Here is a 17,999-nt window from a genome sequence, read left to right on the forward strand (position 1 = left end):
AAATTACTTTACTCTCTGCCTTCATATTTTCTACAACTATTTATATGGGGACCACAGGAGTAGCATATTCATGATTTCTGGGGGTAATTTGGACAATTAAATAGTAATTTTTATTCAGCTATGCGGTTACGCCAGGCCTTTCATCTCGTGTATTTCCAGATTTCTTGGCTCCTGCTCTGTCGTTGTTTAATTTTCAGACGACAGGCTAAAAAAAATTAAGGTCAGAATTCAGAAGTAAGGAACAGTCTCCCTGGAAACCAATAAGCGCGTGTCGCATACAGCGATAAGCTTTTGTACACGTGTCTGATGCTTCCAACTTATCCTCATACGATAAAACGGGATCCGAGAAGTGAAATTCAATTAATCCGCTGACGCGCGTCCTGGTTAAGTTAAAAACTAACCACGGGGTTGGGTTAACAGGGGGCAAGCCTTCAGAGCGTGGGACCCACTTGAACCCGCCTTGAAAGCCGAGTCTCAACCCTCGCCTTTGCTGCTCGCACGCGCTTAACCGAACTTCGTTCCTTCAAGATAACGAGACAAAAGCCACAATTAGCAAAACTACAAAAATCAGAAAATTGAAAGAATTAAAAAAGAAAAATTCGTATTATCCACTCATTGGCCCTCGCCCCTCGCACGCCATTCAATGAACGCCAGCGACATCATGACTCACGAGCCTCTGAAGCCGTTCGGACTTCGGATGACTCCGTCAAGCTACCATATCCGCACCCGAAAATATACCAAAAAAATATCCAAAAATGCAAAAAGGAACTAATTCACCGTAATCCCCGGAGCACCAAATGTAATGCTTTCATTTGATCATGACCATCCAGCTGCCAAAATTCAGAAAAAAGAGTGAATCAGAAAAAGTGAAAAATAGGGAAAAGCGAAAACTGATACCGACACGCTAAAAATACGCCCTAAACGCAATCCGAAATTTCGAATATGCTCGTATTCGGGTTTCTTTTCCGAATTTTTTATTTTCATTTTCGCTGGCTTTCTCTTTTATTCTCACTGAGAAACTCGGCTGGCGAGTGGCGACTGCAGTCTTCTCGCGTGTATATAAAGGCAGCACCGCAGAAGCGAAAGGAGAGGAAGTATCGGAAGGGGAAAACTGAAGAGCCACACACACACGTGAACCCTCGCGAGGGGTTACTGGTTTCTGTATATTTCTGTCTTTTCTCCGGCCGATTTCGGGCGGAAGCCACCGTGTTCCGGTAATACTCCGACAAGATCACCATGGGAGCGGCGATTCTCTCGGATCTCGCGACGGAGATCTTGATTCCGGTCTGTGCCGTAGTCGGGATTGTGTTCGCTTTGGTTCAGTGGTCCCTCGTCTCTCGCGTGAAGCTCTCGCCTGAGAGGCAGACTTCTTCGAATAACAGTAAGAATGGGTATAACGATTACCTGATCGAAGAGGAAGAAGGTCTCAACGACCACAACGTCGTTACTAAATGCGCCGACATTCAGAGTGCCATCTCTGAAGGTGAGGTTTTAGGTTTAGATCTTGAATGAATGGTCTGTGAGTGTTTTGCTGGGTTTTTTCAGTAGATCTGCTAGTTTATTGTCTTTGATGATTGTGAGTATCTGTGTGGTTTTGATTAGATGTTATTAGTTTACTTGCAAGATCGAAGTTTTATGAAGTGATTTTACTGTTCTTATCTCCTGGTATCTATGATTCTCTGGTAGTAAGTTTGAAATGTATGTTTCTTATTCCCAGCATGTTCGGAGAAAAGAAGACGTTGGGGTTTTGTGAGGAAACTAACCATTGAGCTTCATTGGTCCTAGCGTTCTAAGTACTTCGATGAGAGGAGTTCGTATTTTCTTTTCTTTTGGGTTCTTGCTAGCTCAAGCTTGCGGATTGTCGGTGCTTTCTTCTTATGAATCCGTATTTGTTTTCAAAATCTCAAATTTTGTTTCATTCGTTTTGATTTCTTATTGTTTGTACTATATTATTGTTCTTTTCAGATTATGCGTATTTTATTAATTCCGGAAGTACTTATATTTTTTACTAGTGCTTCCGAAATCATTTATATAGCAGATGTCCAGTTATAACGTTTTGGTTCTTGTTTACCGTCGTTTATTTTAGGACTTTTTCTTACTATGGTCACATGGGGAGTTTCTCTTCTCTTGGTGCGGTATTTCTTTTATTCTCCTTTATAGTATATTCATTTATCATATCATTTAAAAATTTTCATAAAGTGTATTCATGTTATTTTATGTTTCCTTTTGCTGTTAATAATTTCATATCTAGAACCATATTTCTAGTGGAAGCTTGCTTGGATTTTTGTGTTGTCTTGGTTGAATAATTTGGACGTGATATTTTCTGGATAATATTTTATGATGTGATACGCTTTACCGGTTGGTGCCCCACTAATAAATCTTTACATATCAGGTAACATATGGACAGTATCTATCTCATTAGCTGCATCTGTTAATTGACTGGGTTTTCTTAATAATTGACCAGCTCGGTCCGGCCATGCCCTCTTTGCTGCACAGGTCTGGGGCATTCTAGTATGTCCCCTAGTTGTACCAATCTTGTTGTCTGGATGGGAATAAATTGTTGCCATTTGACATTTGTATATTTCCAGTGAAAAGCAGATTTTTCTTGTATTTGATGATATATTACTGTCTAGCCAAGCCCCATGTTTTGTAATATTGAAATTACTCTCTTTAAATGAGGCAGGTTATTTTCCTCCTTGGTATTTGGCTCTGAATCAACAGAAACTGATATAGAGACTTTAATCTATGGTTTCTGTTATTATATTTGGCATTTCATTCTTTTAACATGTAGTTAGCTATAATCTGCATGTATAAGCCATTGGCTGTAGAGCTAGTGAGTTTAACTTTTAGTGATTGGACGGTTGTTACAGGAGCTACTTCCTTCCTTTTTACTGAATATCAGTATGTTGGTGTGTTTATGGTTGCCTTTGCAATTCTCATCTTCCTCTTCCTTGGCTCTGTTGAGGGCTTCAGCACAAAAAGTCAGCCTTGCACCTACAGTCCTGACAAAACCTGCAAGCCTGCTCTTGCCAATGCCATATTCAGCACTGTATCCTTTATTCTTGGTGCTGTTACCTCTGTCATCTCTGGATTCCTTGGTATGAAAATTGCCACCTTTGCAAATGCTAGAACAACCCTGGAAGCAAGGAAAGGTGTTGGCAAGGCTTTCATTGTGGCATTCAGATCTGGAGCGGTCATGGGCTTTCTTCTTGCTGCAAATGGTTTATTGGTGCTCTACATTGCCATCAACCTCTTCAAGCTCTATTATGGTGATGACTGGGAAGGACTTTTTGAGGCTATTACAGGCTATGGTCTTGGTGGATCTTCCATGGCCCTCTTTGGGAGAGTTGGTGGTGGCATCTACACAAAAGCTGCTGATGTAGGTGCTGATCTTGTGGGCAAGGTTGAAAGGAACATTCCTGAGGATGACCCAAGAAACCCAGCTGTAAGTACCGTGACATTTCTGAGTATAGTTTCTTTGACATTCCTTTTCAACTCTGGCTCCTTCCTGACTAATATTTATATCTGCTTTCAGGTCATTGCTGACAATGTTGGCGACAATGTCGGGGATATTGCTGGGATGGGTTCTGATCTTTTTGGATCATATGCTGAATCCTCCTGTGCTGCACTTGTTGTTGCATCCATTTCTTCTTTTGGAATCAACCATGATTTAACCGCAATGTGTTATCCCTTACTTATTAGCTCCATTGGTATCATTGTTTGTTTGATCACCACCCTTTTTGCAACTGATTTCTTTGAAATCAAGGCTGTCAAGGAAATTGAACCTGCGCTCAAAAAGCAGCTCGTCATCTCCACTGCCTTGATGACTGTTGGAATTGCACTTGTTACCTGGCTTGCTCTCCCATCGTCCTTCACAATCTTCAATTTTGGAGCCCAGAAGGTTGTCAAGAACTGGTAATTTCAAGGACCCACTTTTGCAAGTGACTTGTGACTGAGAAGAAACATTCTTGTCGACTGCAAAAATTTACCATTCAGAGTATGCTGACATTAAATATCTTTTGATATTGGTTTGTAGGGAATTGTTCCTTTGTGTTGCTGTTGGTCTATGGGCTGGACTTATTATTGGTTTTGTAACGGAATATTACACCAGTAATGCATACAGGTATATATATCTGTCCCTTTTCTGTATTGTCATTGTCTGCCAAACATTTTTGTGATCCTCATGCTTCACCTCCTTTTTACAGCCCTGTGCAAGATGTGGCCGACTCCTGCAGGACTGGAGCTGCTACTAATGTTATCTTTGGACTCGCCTTGGGATACAAATCTGTCATCATTCCAATTTTTGCAATTGCAGGTTGTATTTTTGTTGGCTTCAGCTTTGCTGCAATGTATGGTATTGCAGTAGCTGCTCTTGGAATGTTGAGCACCATTGCTACTGGACTGGCTATTGATGCATATGGTCCTATCAGTGACAATGCTGGAGGCATCGCCGAGATGGCTGGAATGAGCCACAGGATCAGAGAGAGGACTGACGCCCTTGATGCTGCAGGAAACACTACTGCTGCAATTGGAAAGGTAGATCTCCCTGCCGTTTTCCTCTCTCTGCATGTATTTGTTCGTCCTTCCATTCCATATTATTGATTTCAATGTTAACCTGTTTCTAGGGTTTTGCCATTGGGTCAGCAGCCCTGGTGTCTCTGGCACTCTTTGGGGCCTTTGTGAGCCGTGCATCTATTTCAACTGTAGACGTTCTGACCCCCAAGGTTTTTATTGGGCTGATTGTTGGTGCCATGCTTCCATACTGGTTCTCAGCCATGACAATGAAGAGTGTTGGAAGTGCAGCTCTGAAGATGGTTGAGGAAGTACGTAGGCAATTCAACACCATCCCAGGTCTCATGGAGGGCCATGCCAAGCCTGACTATGCCACCTGTGTCAAGATCTCCACAGATGCTTCCATCAAGGAAATGATCCCACCGGGTGCCTTGGTTATGCTTACACCCCTCATTGTCGGAGTCATATTTGGCGTGGAGACTCTGTCTGGTGTTCTTGCTGGTTCTCTTGTTTCTGGTGTACAGGTAATGCAGAGCGCCGTATGCTTTGCTTTATCTATCTTTCATCAATGAGAATTTCATATTCTGAATCTTCATTATCTTTTCTGCAATGTTTGACAGATTGCTATTTCTGCATCTAATACTGGCGGTGCATGGGATAATGCAAAGAAGTATATTGAGGTGATAATCTTTTGGCAGTTATCAAGATGACACTGTTTATTTATATACAATGTCTCAGTCTCAGACGTGGTTTTTATTTTTTATTTATTTTTTATTTTTTTATTTTTTTTTAACATTGCGTTTGTTGGCATTGCGTGGTCAGGCTGGTGCTTCGGAGCATGCAAGGACACTTGGCCCCAAAGGCTCAGAGCCGCACAAGGCAGCTGTGATCGGTGACACCATTGGAGACCCACTCAAGGACACATCGGGCCCATCGCTCAACATCCTTATCAAACTCATGGCTGTAGAATCGCTCGTATTTGCTCCCTTCTTTGCCACACATGGTGGTTTGATATTCAAGATCTTCTGAGAGGTGAACTCGGACGGGATGGGAATGGGATGGATTCATCAATTTCTTTAATTTAATGCTTCATTGTCGTCTATCTCCTCATTACCTCATCCTCTCGTTTCTAAACTCCTCACCCCCCCTTTCTCCCCCTTCTCGTACCCATTTCCCCTTTTTGGGGGTTTTTACGTTAGTTTCTGTAGGTGTTAGTTGTGGGTATTATTTTTAAAACTTCATAATTTGTAGGGTTGAGTCGAGGGAGCAAAATTTTTCTTTCTAATTTTGGTTGTGCTGTAGCTGATGATGATGATAACGTTAGATTCTGGATTACGGAAGGGTAGTTCTGTCTGGTTTCATTTACCTCAACTTTACAGGGATGCACTGTTCCAAAATTATGTAAACTCATTGGTTTCACACTTTAGAATATTAGAGAGAACATTTTGGAAAGATGTGCGAATTAGTCTTAATTTTTTTGTACTTGTGTTTGCCAATGTTTCACTTCCACTTGCACATCACAGTTCACTATGTGATGTGCGAATGAATGTATCGACTCTTAAATACTCTTGATTGTTTTCCCAATTGGAAAATTGGGGTAACTTGTTTATCTCCCACGCACATGAAAACCCAAGTATCCAGTATGATTCGATGTCTTTTGGTGCACCTCTTGAAGGAATTTTTTAACGCTATTGATCCGGGAAGATTGATGGCTTAGATCATGTCTATGTAGATATTGTAGGTCCATGATTCCTATTTCATACGAGAAGGAATTGAAGTCACCTTTTGTATCGGATAAAAAAAGACTACAAATTTTGTATGAGATAAAAAATGAAAATCATAATTATTAGGGAGAAGTACCAATCAGCCCAGATCAGAATTTACTAGGCCCAAAGTACAGGGGGAATGCATCTTGACCCTAATTATTAAGGCTAGTTGTAGGGGGGGTTGGAATTCAAAATTCTGCATTGTGTGTTTCTGTACATTTCCCTAATTATTAAGGCTCAATTTGGAAGAAGTACAAGTACAAATTCATAAAAAAATACATAATTTTGCACTCCACATATTTGTATTTGTACCCCTTTCATGCTGAAACAAAAAAAGAAAAAGCGAAAGCAATATTGAATTGGGTATAAATTTTGCATCTGGTCAAGATTTGCACTACAACCAAATGCAACCATAGGTCAGAATTTGTTTGCAATGTTCTTTTTTTTTTTTTTTTTTTTTCTTTTTTTTGCATTGATGCATAAGTGTGGAAGTGTAAATTCTGAATATCAAACGTGAATCATTTTTGTTTTTTCATTGCCTTGACCAAGCTTTCAGGCAATATTAGCTTAGGGGGTGTTCTGTAGTGTGGATGAATTTGTACTTTGTCTACACTAGTCTATACCTTGTGAGTGTGGACTAGTCTACACTATACCCAATGGCAGAGACCAATCCATACCACACTATAGTCCACAGCTATTCTGAACTGTGGACAAACTGTTGGACTGGACTAGTCTACACTCACAGTGGCGTTTCGTAGATGTGGTGTGGACTGGTTCACACCACAATTTTTGATTCCATGTACCTCATATATTTATGAATGATTTATACTGATGTTTTAAAAAATGACTCAGAAACGAAATCGTTCTGGCCACTGGTTTCCAAGTCAATGGTTCGATCGTCCGGTTCGAATAGATGGCCCATTATGACAAATAAATTAAAAAATAAAAAAAATAAAAATAAAAAAGTCAAAAACCGTTAAACGGGGTGACGGTTCGACCACTTGGGTCAATGGGTTGTTGACTTTTTCAATGGTTTTTGGCCAAAAATTGGGTTTGGGGTAAATCGAAACCGCTTGCCTAGACGGTTCTCGGGCTGAATGATCTGACCGTATGGGTCAACGGTGGTTTGAAAACCTTGATCTACACAGTTAATCATAAATATCTATTTTTTACATTTTATATGATAAATATATTGAAAAATGTATCAATGAATTAATATTAACCAATAAATATTAATTTTTTATAAAAACAATAGTAAAATAATTAAAATTTTTTAAAAATATATTTTAAATATTTAAAAATATTATTTTATTGATAAAAACATTAAAAATTTAAAAAATTATTAAAAATGAAGTAAAATAATTAATATTTTATTGACAAATATTAAAATGTGAAACAAACAATAGGGTTTCAGCCTTTTAGGGAGAGTGTGAAGCAGGGGATAAAAAATAGTGTAGACGGGCCCTAACCACGAGTTTTTGCTGTGGATGAGAATTTGGGATGTGGATAGGACCGTTCCATGATATAGCATGGACCGATCCCATCCATGGGATGAACACAGTGCCGAACACCACCTTAGTTATTCGAATAAGAATGGCAACAACGTGGGTTTGAGGGTAAGGACCATACTCCCCATCCCTGACCCTAATTCTTGTAGGGGACAAAAATGACCCTCCATCCCCAATCCCTAATGGAGCACCCATCCCCGTGAGGGACTTGAATCCCCAAAATTTTAAATTAAAATCTATTTTTAGAAAAATAGATTTTGATGCAATCTTCGGTTTATGTGCATTAAGGGCATTTTTGTTTTTATGTTTTATGTAATGGTTGCTCTACATATAATAAGGGTAAAATACAAAAACCTCCCCTAAGTTTTATGACAATCATAAAAGCCTCCTCTATGTTTATACTTTAGCAAAAACCTCCCTTGTACTTTTTAGAAAATATGCAACTACCACCCTTCCTAGACAAAAAAGTCGAAATAATGTGTTTGATTTTTTAAAATGCCTATTTTGCCCTTATGCATATCTATTTAGATGTAGATTTATTAAACTTTCCTCCAAAACACTGTTCATTTTCTTCCCAATAACAGAGAACCAGAGTTGTCATCTCTCTCTCTCTCTCTCCGCCTCGGCCTTCTTTTTGGCCTTGGCTATATCTCGACTCTTGCCTCTTTTGCCTTCCTAATCTCATGCACCATCTCCACTCGATCGAGTTTTTGTTAGTTCCTTCTTCACCTGCAATTTCACAAACACCCACCACCACACAAAGAAAATGAGAAACATGGTGGTATCTCAGCCTCACCAGTTGCTACAATGGGGCCAGCTTGAGTGTGTTTCAAGGTATTTAACTAACACAACTTGCATTTCGACCTCTTTGTCTTGCGCTAATAATCCCAAAGTTGAATACCAGATAAGATTAGACTTGTAGAGACGAATAATTAGTGGAAGACTACATCTACGATAGCTAACGAGTCTGTCTTGAGTGTGTCTCAACGCATTTAGCTTATACCTGTCAAAAATGTAAAAGTTGAATATCCATGAAAAAGGGTGATTTCGGAGACAAAACATGAATTGGTGGAAGACGATGGCACACCTTATGTAAGCTGGAGTAGTGATGAGAGATGTCTAATCGAGTCCCAATAGCACTTGTGGCATCCATTGATTTTGTTTAATTCCATGAGATGAATCCCCTTTCAACTTTGTATTGGAAATTTCTTTTTTTTTTTTCTTTCTTCTTAAAACTGAATTATTCGAAGTAAACCCATTAGTCAAATTAAGCCTCATGCCAAACCCATTACTGAATCATGAAGCGGTTAGAAATTACACTTAGAAGGTATTCATCATTGACCCTTGAAAAATATAGCAAAACTATTAGCTATTTTAGGCTTGAGTATCCATTTGGCCATTTGAATACTGTAACAAGTTGCAACCCAATTGCAACCTTTCGTTTTTCCTATAAAGCAACCCCAGCTTGCAAACTTTCATTTTTCCTATAGACTATGTTTGAAGAGGGAGAGAGGGAATGGGGGCGATAGATTGATAGACCATGTCTCAAGCTCTTGGGAATTGATTCTATTTAGGAGAAGCCATGGCCATGGGTATGCGATGGAAGGCTGATGGCCTCTAGTTCTTACTTCTTAGGAAGAAAATGAACAATGTTTTGGAGGGAGGGCAAAATAGGTATCTAAAAAAATAAATACATTAGGTCGGCTTTTTCTGCCTAGGAAGGAAGGAAGTTGCATATTTTCTAAAGAGTACAGGGGGGGACTTTTGCTAAAGTATAAACATAAGGGAGGTTTTTATGATTGCTAGAAAACTCGGGAGGATTTTGTGTTTTACCCTATAAATAATATAGCAAGCACCAACAACCTATTCTTTTCTTTCTCTCTCTCCTTTCTTATTTTCTTTTACATTTTTGCACCAAGACAAGATGGTATCAAAGGACAATGGAATCTAATCTCTATTGTTGATCGTAACCTATTTGTCCTCCTCTGTTTTCCTTTCCAGGAATGAAACCAAGATAGACAACAATTGCACATGTTTTAACTCATTCAATGAACATTAGATTGTTGTAAACACTTGTTCTAGAGTGATCAAAGGAGGCTGAATCCATTTCTCTTGTTCCACCTTACCTTTTTTGGACTATGAAATTAAATTTTCTCAAATCGACTTGAGCTAGAATAGTTTTTTTGTGGTTCCTTAAACTTGGTTCTTGGTAGAAACACCAAGAATAGTTCAGTTGTGTGGTGGTTGAATGGCGTAGAGGAGTTTTAAGACCTAAGCATGATAAGTAGGACTAGGAGAATGGCATGATTATGTCATGGCTACTGACATCCATGTTACCATTAGTGATTGAAATTTATGTGAGTAGAAACAACCTAGGAAATATGGGAAAATGCAAAGTCAATATATTTAGAACAGAGACATTATGTCAGGATCTATCAACTGTAGGCAGAGTCCTCTACATGTAAATAGAGAGAGAAGCTTATGTACATAGTATTCAACATTAACTTCAAATTAGAAAGAATTAGATTATTATCAAAATGTTGAGTGGGAAAGTGACAAAAATGCCAAGGCCTACAAGTAGTTGATTTCTCAACAATGTGTATTTGCCTTTTCATTAGGCCTTAATCCTATATATGAACCATTAGAGTACAAATTCTAGGAAATAAGGATCTTCCTTTTATCCAAGATTTGTATGCATTAGTCCAATCTAAGGAGAGCAAGAGATCAGTAACGAATGCTTTTAAGGGGGATCCAATAACTATGGCAGTAAGGGAGGCACTAGATCTAGAAAGAAGGGCGATGGTTAGAAAAAAAGGTAGATGACGAAAATAAATTGTGGTACACACATTGGCAAAAATCCAAGCACACCCGAGAGACCTATTGGAATTTGATTAGGAAACCAAAATGGGAATAAAAATTAGTGAAGTCAACATAAAAATAGAACAAAAATCCTAATCAAAAGTATACCTTAGCAAACTTGGCCTCACAAGAGTCCTCCCAAGATCGTCCTACTAGTTTTGATCTCAATGAAGATATTCTTAATTCCTTTTGTGATGATCTGGAGTAGTATGGTAGGCCATTATGATAGGTCGATTCAAGATTTACCCTCTTAACTTCTTTTGCATCTACATCAGGTAGCACAGGCTCTGTTTTCTATGTGTCCTTTGATGCTCTAAAATCTCCTTGGATCATTGATTCTGATGCTTCAAACCATATGATTGGTAAGTCAAATTTGTTTCAATCTTATACCCTTTTCCCTATTAAAGATAAAGTGAGATTAGCTTAGGGGTCTTTCTTCTCCATAGCCGGTCAATGAATAATGTTTATTCCCTTTGGCCTTCTCTCTCTAATGTACTTCATGTTCCAAATTTGCCTATCAGTTTGTTATTTATGAGTGGTATTACTCATTCTTTAAATTGCTTTATAACATTTATTCTCCATTCTTGTGTTTTCTAGGATCTGGCCTTTTGGAATACGAATGATAGAGAAAGCATATTGACGGTCTGTACATGCTAGAGAATAAATCTAGTCTTATGACTTTAGGGTCTTTGAGTTAGATAATTAAGAGCCAAGTTGTTTTATGGCACAACCATTTAGGTCATGTCTTTTGAGTCTTTAAAATTTTTTTCTTACAAAGTTCTTTAAATTAGTGTATGTTGATCAATTTCAGTGTCAAATTTGCTAGTTGAGTAAGCATTGTAGAACCTCAAATCCATTACGTAATAAGAGTTTATTTTCCTTTCAACTTTGTATATTTTGATGTTTGGGGCACCTTCATTGATGATTTATTCAGATACACTTAGGTTTATCCTATACACTCTAGGGAAGAAGATCCTAAACTTATATGTGATTTTTAGTATATGGTTTTTTACGTAGTTTTAGACTGAGATCCAAATTTTCTAGTTCGATAATGTAGAGTATTTACAGGGTGATTTTACCAAATATTTTTCTTCTTATGGTTCTCTCCATTGAATTTCGTGTGCCAAAACCCTCAAAAAATAGGGTTGTAGTTGTAGAGAGGAAGAATCATCATCTCCTTGAAGTGGCTAGGGGATACTTTTACATATGCATGTACCAAAGAGGTTTTGGATGGATGTTGTTATGGCTGCCACCTACATTACAAATCCTATGCTTTCTTGGGTGTTGGCATATAAGGCTCCACATCAACTTCTCTTCCCTAAAGCACCATTGTTTCCCATACCCATGTATGTCTTTGGTTGGTAGTGTTTTGTCCATAAATTGTCATCTACTCGTGGTAAAGTTCGATCTCAAAGCTATTACGTGCATTGTTCTTAGTTATTATTCATCTTAAAAGGGATATCAATGTTTTGACCCAATGTCCCAAAAATACTTCATTTCTATGGATGTATCCTTCTCTGAGAATGAGCCTTTCTTTTCGATTTCTCTTTAAGGGGAAAGTTCGGTTGAGGAGAAATATGTTCTCCTACCTCCTCTTCCTAACCCTCCTCCATTCTGTGTCTTTCTCCTTACGAGACAAATCTATCTATGATTTATAGACCTTTGTATTGTAAATAGGAAATGCGTTAGATCTTGTACCACTCATCATCCCATGGTCCATTTCTTGTCTTATGAGAACATCTCACCCTTGTTTTGTGCTTTTCTTTTAGTCCTTGATAGTGTCGCCATTCCAAAGAATTTTATAGAGGTTTCATCAGTTTCTAAATGGACAAATGCAATGAAAGAAGAAGTAAATGCCTTACATAAAAATGATATGTGGGAGTTGGTGGATCTTCTTGAAGGAAAAGAACCAATTGGATGTAAATGGGTGTTCTTTGTAAAACATAAGGCAGATGATACAATAGAGAGGTATAAAGCCTGATTAGTTGCAAAGGGATTTACACAAGTGTACGAAGTAGATTGCAGAGACCTTTATTTCATTTGCAAAGATGAACTCTATTAAAGTTCTACTCTCTTTAGATACAAATTTGGATTGAGAACCATATTCGATAGATATCAAGAATGCCTTTTTATTTAAATGGAGATTTGGAGGAAGATGTATACATTGTCTAGTCACCTAGTTTCTTGAAATTGAAGTTGTCCACTCAAAATAGTGGATCTTCATTTCCCAAAAGAAGTATATCCTAAATCTGTTGAAGGATACAAACAACTTAGGTGCAAAACCAGTTGACACCCCTATGGATGTTAATCACAAGTTAGGTGACTGTCAAGGGGAACCTATAAAAGATGTTAAATAGTATCAAAGACTTATTGGGAGGATCTTATACTTGTCTATGACTCAGCTTGACATTGCTTATGCTGTGAATGCTCTTAGTTAGTTTATGTATTCCCCTAAGGCTGCTCATTTAGAGGTAGTAGAGAGAGTGCTTAAATGTTTAAACAGGGCTTCTTTTTAAGAAGCATGGGTATATAAGAGTTGAACTCTACACTAATGAAAATCGGGTTGGTTCAGTGGATGACAAGAAATCTATTACTAGCTATTATACCTTTGTGGGAGGAAATCTTGTTACTTGGAGGAATAAGAAACAAAGTGTTGTAGTTAGGTTTAATATAGAGGTAGAATATAGGGCTATGTCCCATGGTGTTGCTAAAGTGTTACTTTACACCACTAGCCTTATTCTTTTGTCTCTCTTTCACTTCTCTCCGTCTCTCTCTCTCTCTATTCTTCTTCTTCTTCTTTTACTTTCATGTACTAAGACAAGAGATTTATTTAAAATAACGTTCAAATATAAAAATGTTTTAAATATATTTTGATATACATATGTATATATAAATAATATCATAAATAACATAATAATATTATATATATTTAACATGTATACTCAGGGTCAAAGTGGGGGTAGGGAATTCATTCTCCATCCCCATCCCTACCCTATTCCCACCAAGGAAATCTGCATCCTGATAGGTCGAGGAACCTAGGTAAGAAAAATTTCCATTCCTACAAATCTTGAATTCTAATAAATCTGAAGTATCAGTTGAACAATTGGTAGAAGTGCAATGATACAAACTCAATGCAGAAAACATTTTCAATGTATGGCTGGAAGGTTTGTTGTGCATAGTGTTTATATGTTGTTTGGATTTTTTCTTTCAAGAGATCCAATTAGATGGAGTAGACCAACTTGAGGTACCTAATCAAAACAATTGGAACCAAACTGTTGAGCCTAAACATATAATTAGTTTTAATTTTATTAAAACTGAATTTGATTTATATCAAAATTGTTGGAGGGATTTCTTAGTAGACATGAGATTTATGGTCCAAGTCCTTTTAAATGAGTAATTTTTCTCTAATTATTTTTAATAAAAGTATTTTCACTCTAATTTGGATGTCTAAATTGTAAGCCGAAAAATAGATAAAAATAATTATAGTTAAAAATGTTCCAAAAATTTTCTCTTGTAAGTTTACTAATTTATCTTACACCATGCATGAAGAATATTATGGAGAGCTGACTTTTATTTAAATTAGCATAAGCTCTAAATATCACAATGTTCTATATTTGAATGGCAACTTCAACATAAAAAAAACACAACAAGCTACTTACAGTTTCTATTCCGAGCAAACTCTAGAGATTGTACAACTGCCCACCATTCAATCTCACAACTAGTCCTTACACACCATTGATAGCTAGAGGCAAAACCAATATTGTTGTTATTAGCATTTGACATTATCAATCCTGTTGCAGCATATCCTGTTTTGGGTTCATATGAGCCATCAACAAAAAATTTCAAGCATAGATCCAAATCATTAGAAGTACCATGACCTTTTTTTGTTCAAAGAAGTTGTTTCTAGTGAGCTTTGGGGAACTTTTTGCAAGGAATTTTCCCAATTACTCGATAAGATTGCTTCAACAACTTGTTTTTGGGTTTGGTTTTTTATTATGATATAGAACTCTACTCCTTCTTCATTAGAGTCATTAATTTTAGTTATTTCCACTTATTCACTATCATGCAGAAGGGCTGATCCCCTATTTCCACTGGGTTAATACCTATCTATAAGGACAACCAAATTGCTCTTGCAAAGTGGTAGGTGAGTCACTTGCATTCACTTTAAAATGGGAAGAGGGAATGATCCTCTTTGTAGTTGATGCCAAAACCATGCCATCCTAAACAGGAATGTCAATTGGACTAGATTTGGTTTAACCTTATGAGTCCATTATAGATGAACCAGGTCCAATCCAATCCAATGAATATTTGGATCATTTTGGACTAATCTATTCCAATGCCTAGACTGTCCAATCTGTTCAAATTGGTTTTAATTTAGATTGATTCCAACTCAAGCCTGATCCATTGATACCTGTATTCTTATCTTCTATGAATGGACTAGATATTGGTTTAATTCGACTCAACCCAATATAAATCCATTATGGATGGACCAGGTCCAATCCAATTCAATAAATACTTGGGACTATTAGGTTTGGACTGGTCCAATTCAATGTCTTATTGGTCCATCCAATTCATCCAAATTGATTTTATTTGGACAAGGTTCAACCCAAAACCAGCCCACTGACACCCCTAAAGCAATTAATATGTGACTATATTGTCCTCCTTTTCTTACAAGAGGTAAATTTTTAGTCTAAACAAACAAGAGGGCATTTTACACCATAAATGTTTTTTGGTACCATGTTTGGTTTGAAGGAAAAAGTAGGGATGGAAGGGAATCCTATACAAGGTTTGTATAGGGTTCCCTACCTTTCCCCTCCTTTTCCTTGAAAAACCAAACATAGCTGGGGTATTTGGTATAGTGGGGGTGTGCTGCATTTGTATTTTGGGTCGACCAATACAAATTTGTGAGAAATATGTATTGTCACATCATATATACGAATTATTTCAACTAGAAAAATGTATGTGTGAGAAACATCAAATTTGATGTTTTAGGCTTTTAAGTAAAATAACAATTTTTATTGATCAATTAAAAATGTTTTCAAAACATTACAAGTAGAAAAATCTTGATCAACTCCAACACCATAGCAACAACATCACAGTACTAAATACTTTCATTGTTTTTGAAATTACCACATTAGCAACGCTACCACCACATGAACATGATATCATGCGGGTGGAGGTGAGGCTGGAAACCTACTACCATCAATTTAGAATCTTTAAACTGAGACCCACCGTCGACGGAATCTTCTACTGATTGATCAAATTTACCATGTCTTTCCGACGTCATAAATTTTGCCTTGGATTTTTCCCGAGAATAACCCAGCCTCTGATCCAACATGTGACCCATGGTACCGACATAACGGTTGGAGACTTCGCCACTTGGGAGAAGAACACTATATATCCTTGAAAGTCGAAACACTCCACGTTTGGAGCGACAGAGCTTTCTGTCTCTTCTTCGTTTCGCGGGATTTAAAAACACCTGCATCCCGTCATCGAAGTGAGCAAGAACACTGGTTTTTGCTCCATATATCGTCGATCTTTTACACCATGGCGTCGTTCTCCACATTGCCAAATTTTCGAAGACCCACTCTACCTTCGAAGATTCATTCAATTTCTCACTGCTTTTCTCGATACCCTTTTGCAATTCTCTCCGCTCCGAGAACACAAGTCAATGTCCGTGGTTCTAATCTCCGAATCAGAGCAATCGATGCTGCTCAACCCTACGATTACGAGGCAAAGATCAATGACCGCTTTGAGAAGAGAACTAAGCTCAAGATTGCCATTGTTGGGTTCGGCAATTTCGGTCAGTTCTTGGCTAAAACTATAGTCCGGCAGGGGCATACTGTTTTAGTCCATTCTCGATCGAATTACTCTGACGTGGCTCGTGAATTAGGAGTTGTGTTTTTCTCTGACCCAGATGATCTCTGTGAAGAGCACCCGGAGGTAATACTTCTCTGTACTTCAATTACTTCGACGGAATCCGTTCTCCGATCTTTTCCTGTGCAAAGATTGAAAAGAAATACCCTTTTTGTTGATGTGCTTTCGGTTAAAGAGTTTCCCAGAAATTTATTCCTTCAAATTTTGCCGCTCGAATTTGATATTCTTTGTACTCATCCGATGTTTGGACCAGAAAGTGGTAAGCATGGATGGGGAGGGCTTAAGTTCGTTTATGACAAGGTAAGGATTGGGAGCGAGAAATCAAGGACAAACCGTTGCGATCATTTTCTCAACATATTTGCACAGGAGGGGTGTGTCATGGTTGAAATGTGTTGTGCGGAGCATGATAGACATGCAGCAGGGTCACAGTTCATAACTCATACAATTGGGAGGGCTCTATCTAGGTTTGGGCTGGAGTCGACACCAATAAATACTAAGGGGTATGACACGTTGTTGAATTTGGTGGAAAATACAGAGGGGGACAGCTTTGATCTTTACTATGGACTGTTTATGTATAATAAGAATGCACTGGAGCAATTGGAGAGACTAGACATGGCTTTTGAGTCACTGAAGAAGCAGCTTTTTGGGCATCTGCATGATGTTCTTAGGAAGCAACTGTTTGAGAATGCTGAGGGTCTGGATGCACCTGAGGATAAGCAAATATTTACTAAATTACTCCCAAATGGGACCGCAGTTAAGCCAACACAGAGAAGCTGAGATTTAAGCCCTACAGAAATCAATTTTTCTACTTGTTGTGCATTTTGTACGCTTTCATGGGTATATGAATACCCAGAACTTGTAGTAGAAGCCTCTCATGAACAAAAATCATATGGTGAACTTATTTTGCCATTATGTAATCAGTTTATACTATGGAATAGAATTAGGAGTTGGAAGCAAAATTCAATTAAACTTATATGCTTTTATTTGTTGTGGTATGTTATGGCTTAATGTTTAAAACCTGAGGGTTAGGATGCTCTATGATTTAAGGAATTGGAGCTGGACTTGGTTTTGCTGAATCAGCGAATCTTTTGTTATGATTTGATGTATTCATTTGGAAAGAATATAATCATTTCTGATAATCTCACTAACTGCTTTGCTTTGTTTTGTGTTACTAGTAAATATAATTCTTCATTTGCACAAAAAAGTGTTTAGAATAGATAGATCAATGGTTGCATGTAAATTATTTATAATCATTTTGCATATGTTCTTCATAACTAGTTCATGGTATTTTATGTTTTACACGAAAAAGGTAAGTATGTGTGTATAGACCAATGACTACATTATAGTCAGATCAATGTTTTTTTGACCACCATCATTGTCTTCATCATGGACTTGTGATGGTTAGTTCTTTTCCTTATTTAATTGTTTCCTTATTTTTTTGACCACCATCATTGTCTTCATCATGGACTTGTGATGG

The 17,999-nt window shown here is 37.7% G+C and overlaps 2 protein-coding genes across 3 annotated transcripts; both read left to right on the forward strand.

Annotated features, from left to right (window-relative positions):
- Positions 1-1,144: 1,144 nt before the first annotated feature.
- On the forward strand, positions 1,145-5,964 carry LOC148843051 (pyrophosphate-energized vacuolar membrane proton pump). Of its 2 annotated transcripts, none has more exons than XM_088958157.1 (8): positions 1,145-1,483; positions 1,718-3,445; positions 3,536-3,915; positions 4,037-4,123; positions 4,206-4,536; positions 4,626-5,036; positions 5,133-5,192; positions 5,335-5,964. In XM_088958157.1, exons 2-8 carry the CDS (start codon positions 2,807-2,809, stop codon positions 5,539-5,541), a joined length of 2,115 nt encoding a protein of 704 aa, XP_088814283.1. In that variant the 5' UTR covers positions 1,145-1,483; positions 1,718-2,806; the 3' UTR covers positions 5,542-5,964. The 2 variants fall into 2 exon arrangements, with proteins under 2 accessions (XP_088814283.1, XP_088814282.1); XM_088958156.1 differs by having other exon boundaries at positions 2,871-3,445.
- A 10,002-nt stretch (positions 5,965-15,966) lies between these two features.
- LOC148843052 (arogenate dehydrogenase 2, chloroplastic-like) lies at positions 15,967-17,491 on the forward strand. The gene has a single exon (XM_088958158.1). It carries the CDS (start codon positions 16,193-16,195, stop codon positions 17,297-17,299), a length of 1,107 nt encoding a protein of 368 aa, XP_088814284.1. The 5' UTR covers positions 15,967-16,192; the 3' UTR covers positions 17,300-17,491.
- Positions 17,492-17,999: the final 508 nt, after the last annotated feature.

Source organism: Nelumbo lutea, chromosome 8 (genome assembly GCF_056320005.1).
Source record: "Nelumbo lutea isolate HS-2025 chromosome 8, American lotus-T2T, whole genome shotgun sequence".
NCBI classification, from domain to species: domain Eukaryota; kingdom Viridiplantae; phylum Streptophyta; class Magnoliopsida; order Proteales; family Nelumbonaceae; genus Nelumbo; species Nelumbo lutea.

Excerpts from the sequence above, each read along its gene's own strand:
- LOC148843051 (XM_088958156.1), top strand. The coding sequence starts at position 1,237 with ATGGGAGCGGCGATTCTCTCGGATCTCGCGACGGAGATCTTGATTCCG. Across the intron at positions 1,484-2,870 it reads TCAGAGTGCCATCTCTGAAG|GAGCTACTTCCTTCCTTTTT; the intron begins GTGAGGTTTTAG and ends CGGTTGTTACAG. Across the intron at positions 4,537-4,625 it reads CTACTGCTGCAATTGGAAAG|GGTTTTGCCATTGGGTCAGC; the intron begins GTAGATCTCCCT and ends ACCTGTTTCTAG.
- LOC148843052 (XM_088958158.1), top strand. The coding sequence starts at position 16,193 with ATGGCGTCGTTCTCCACATTGCCAAATTTTCGAAGACCCACTCTACCT.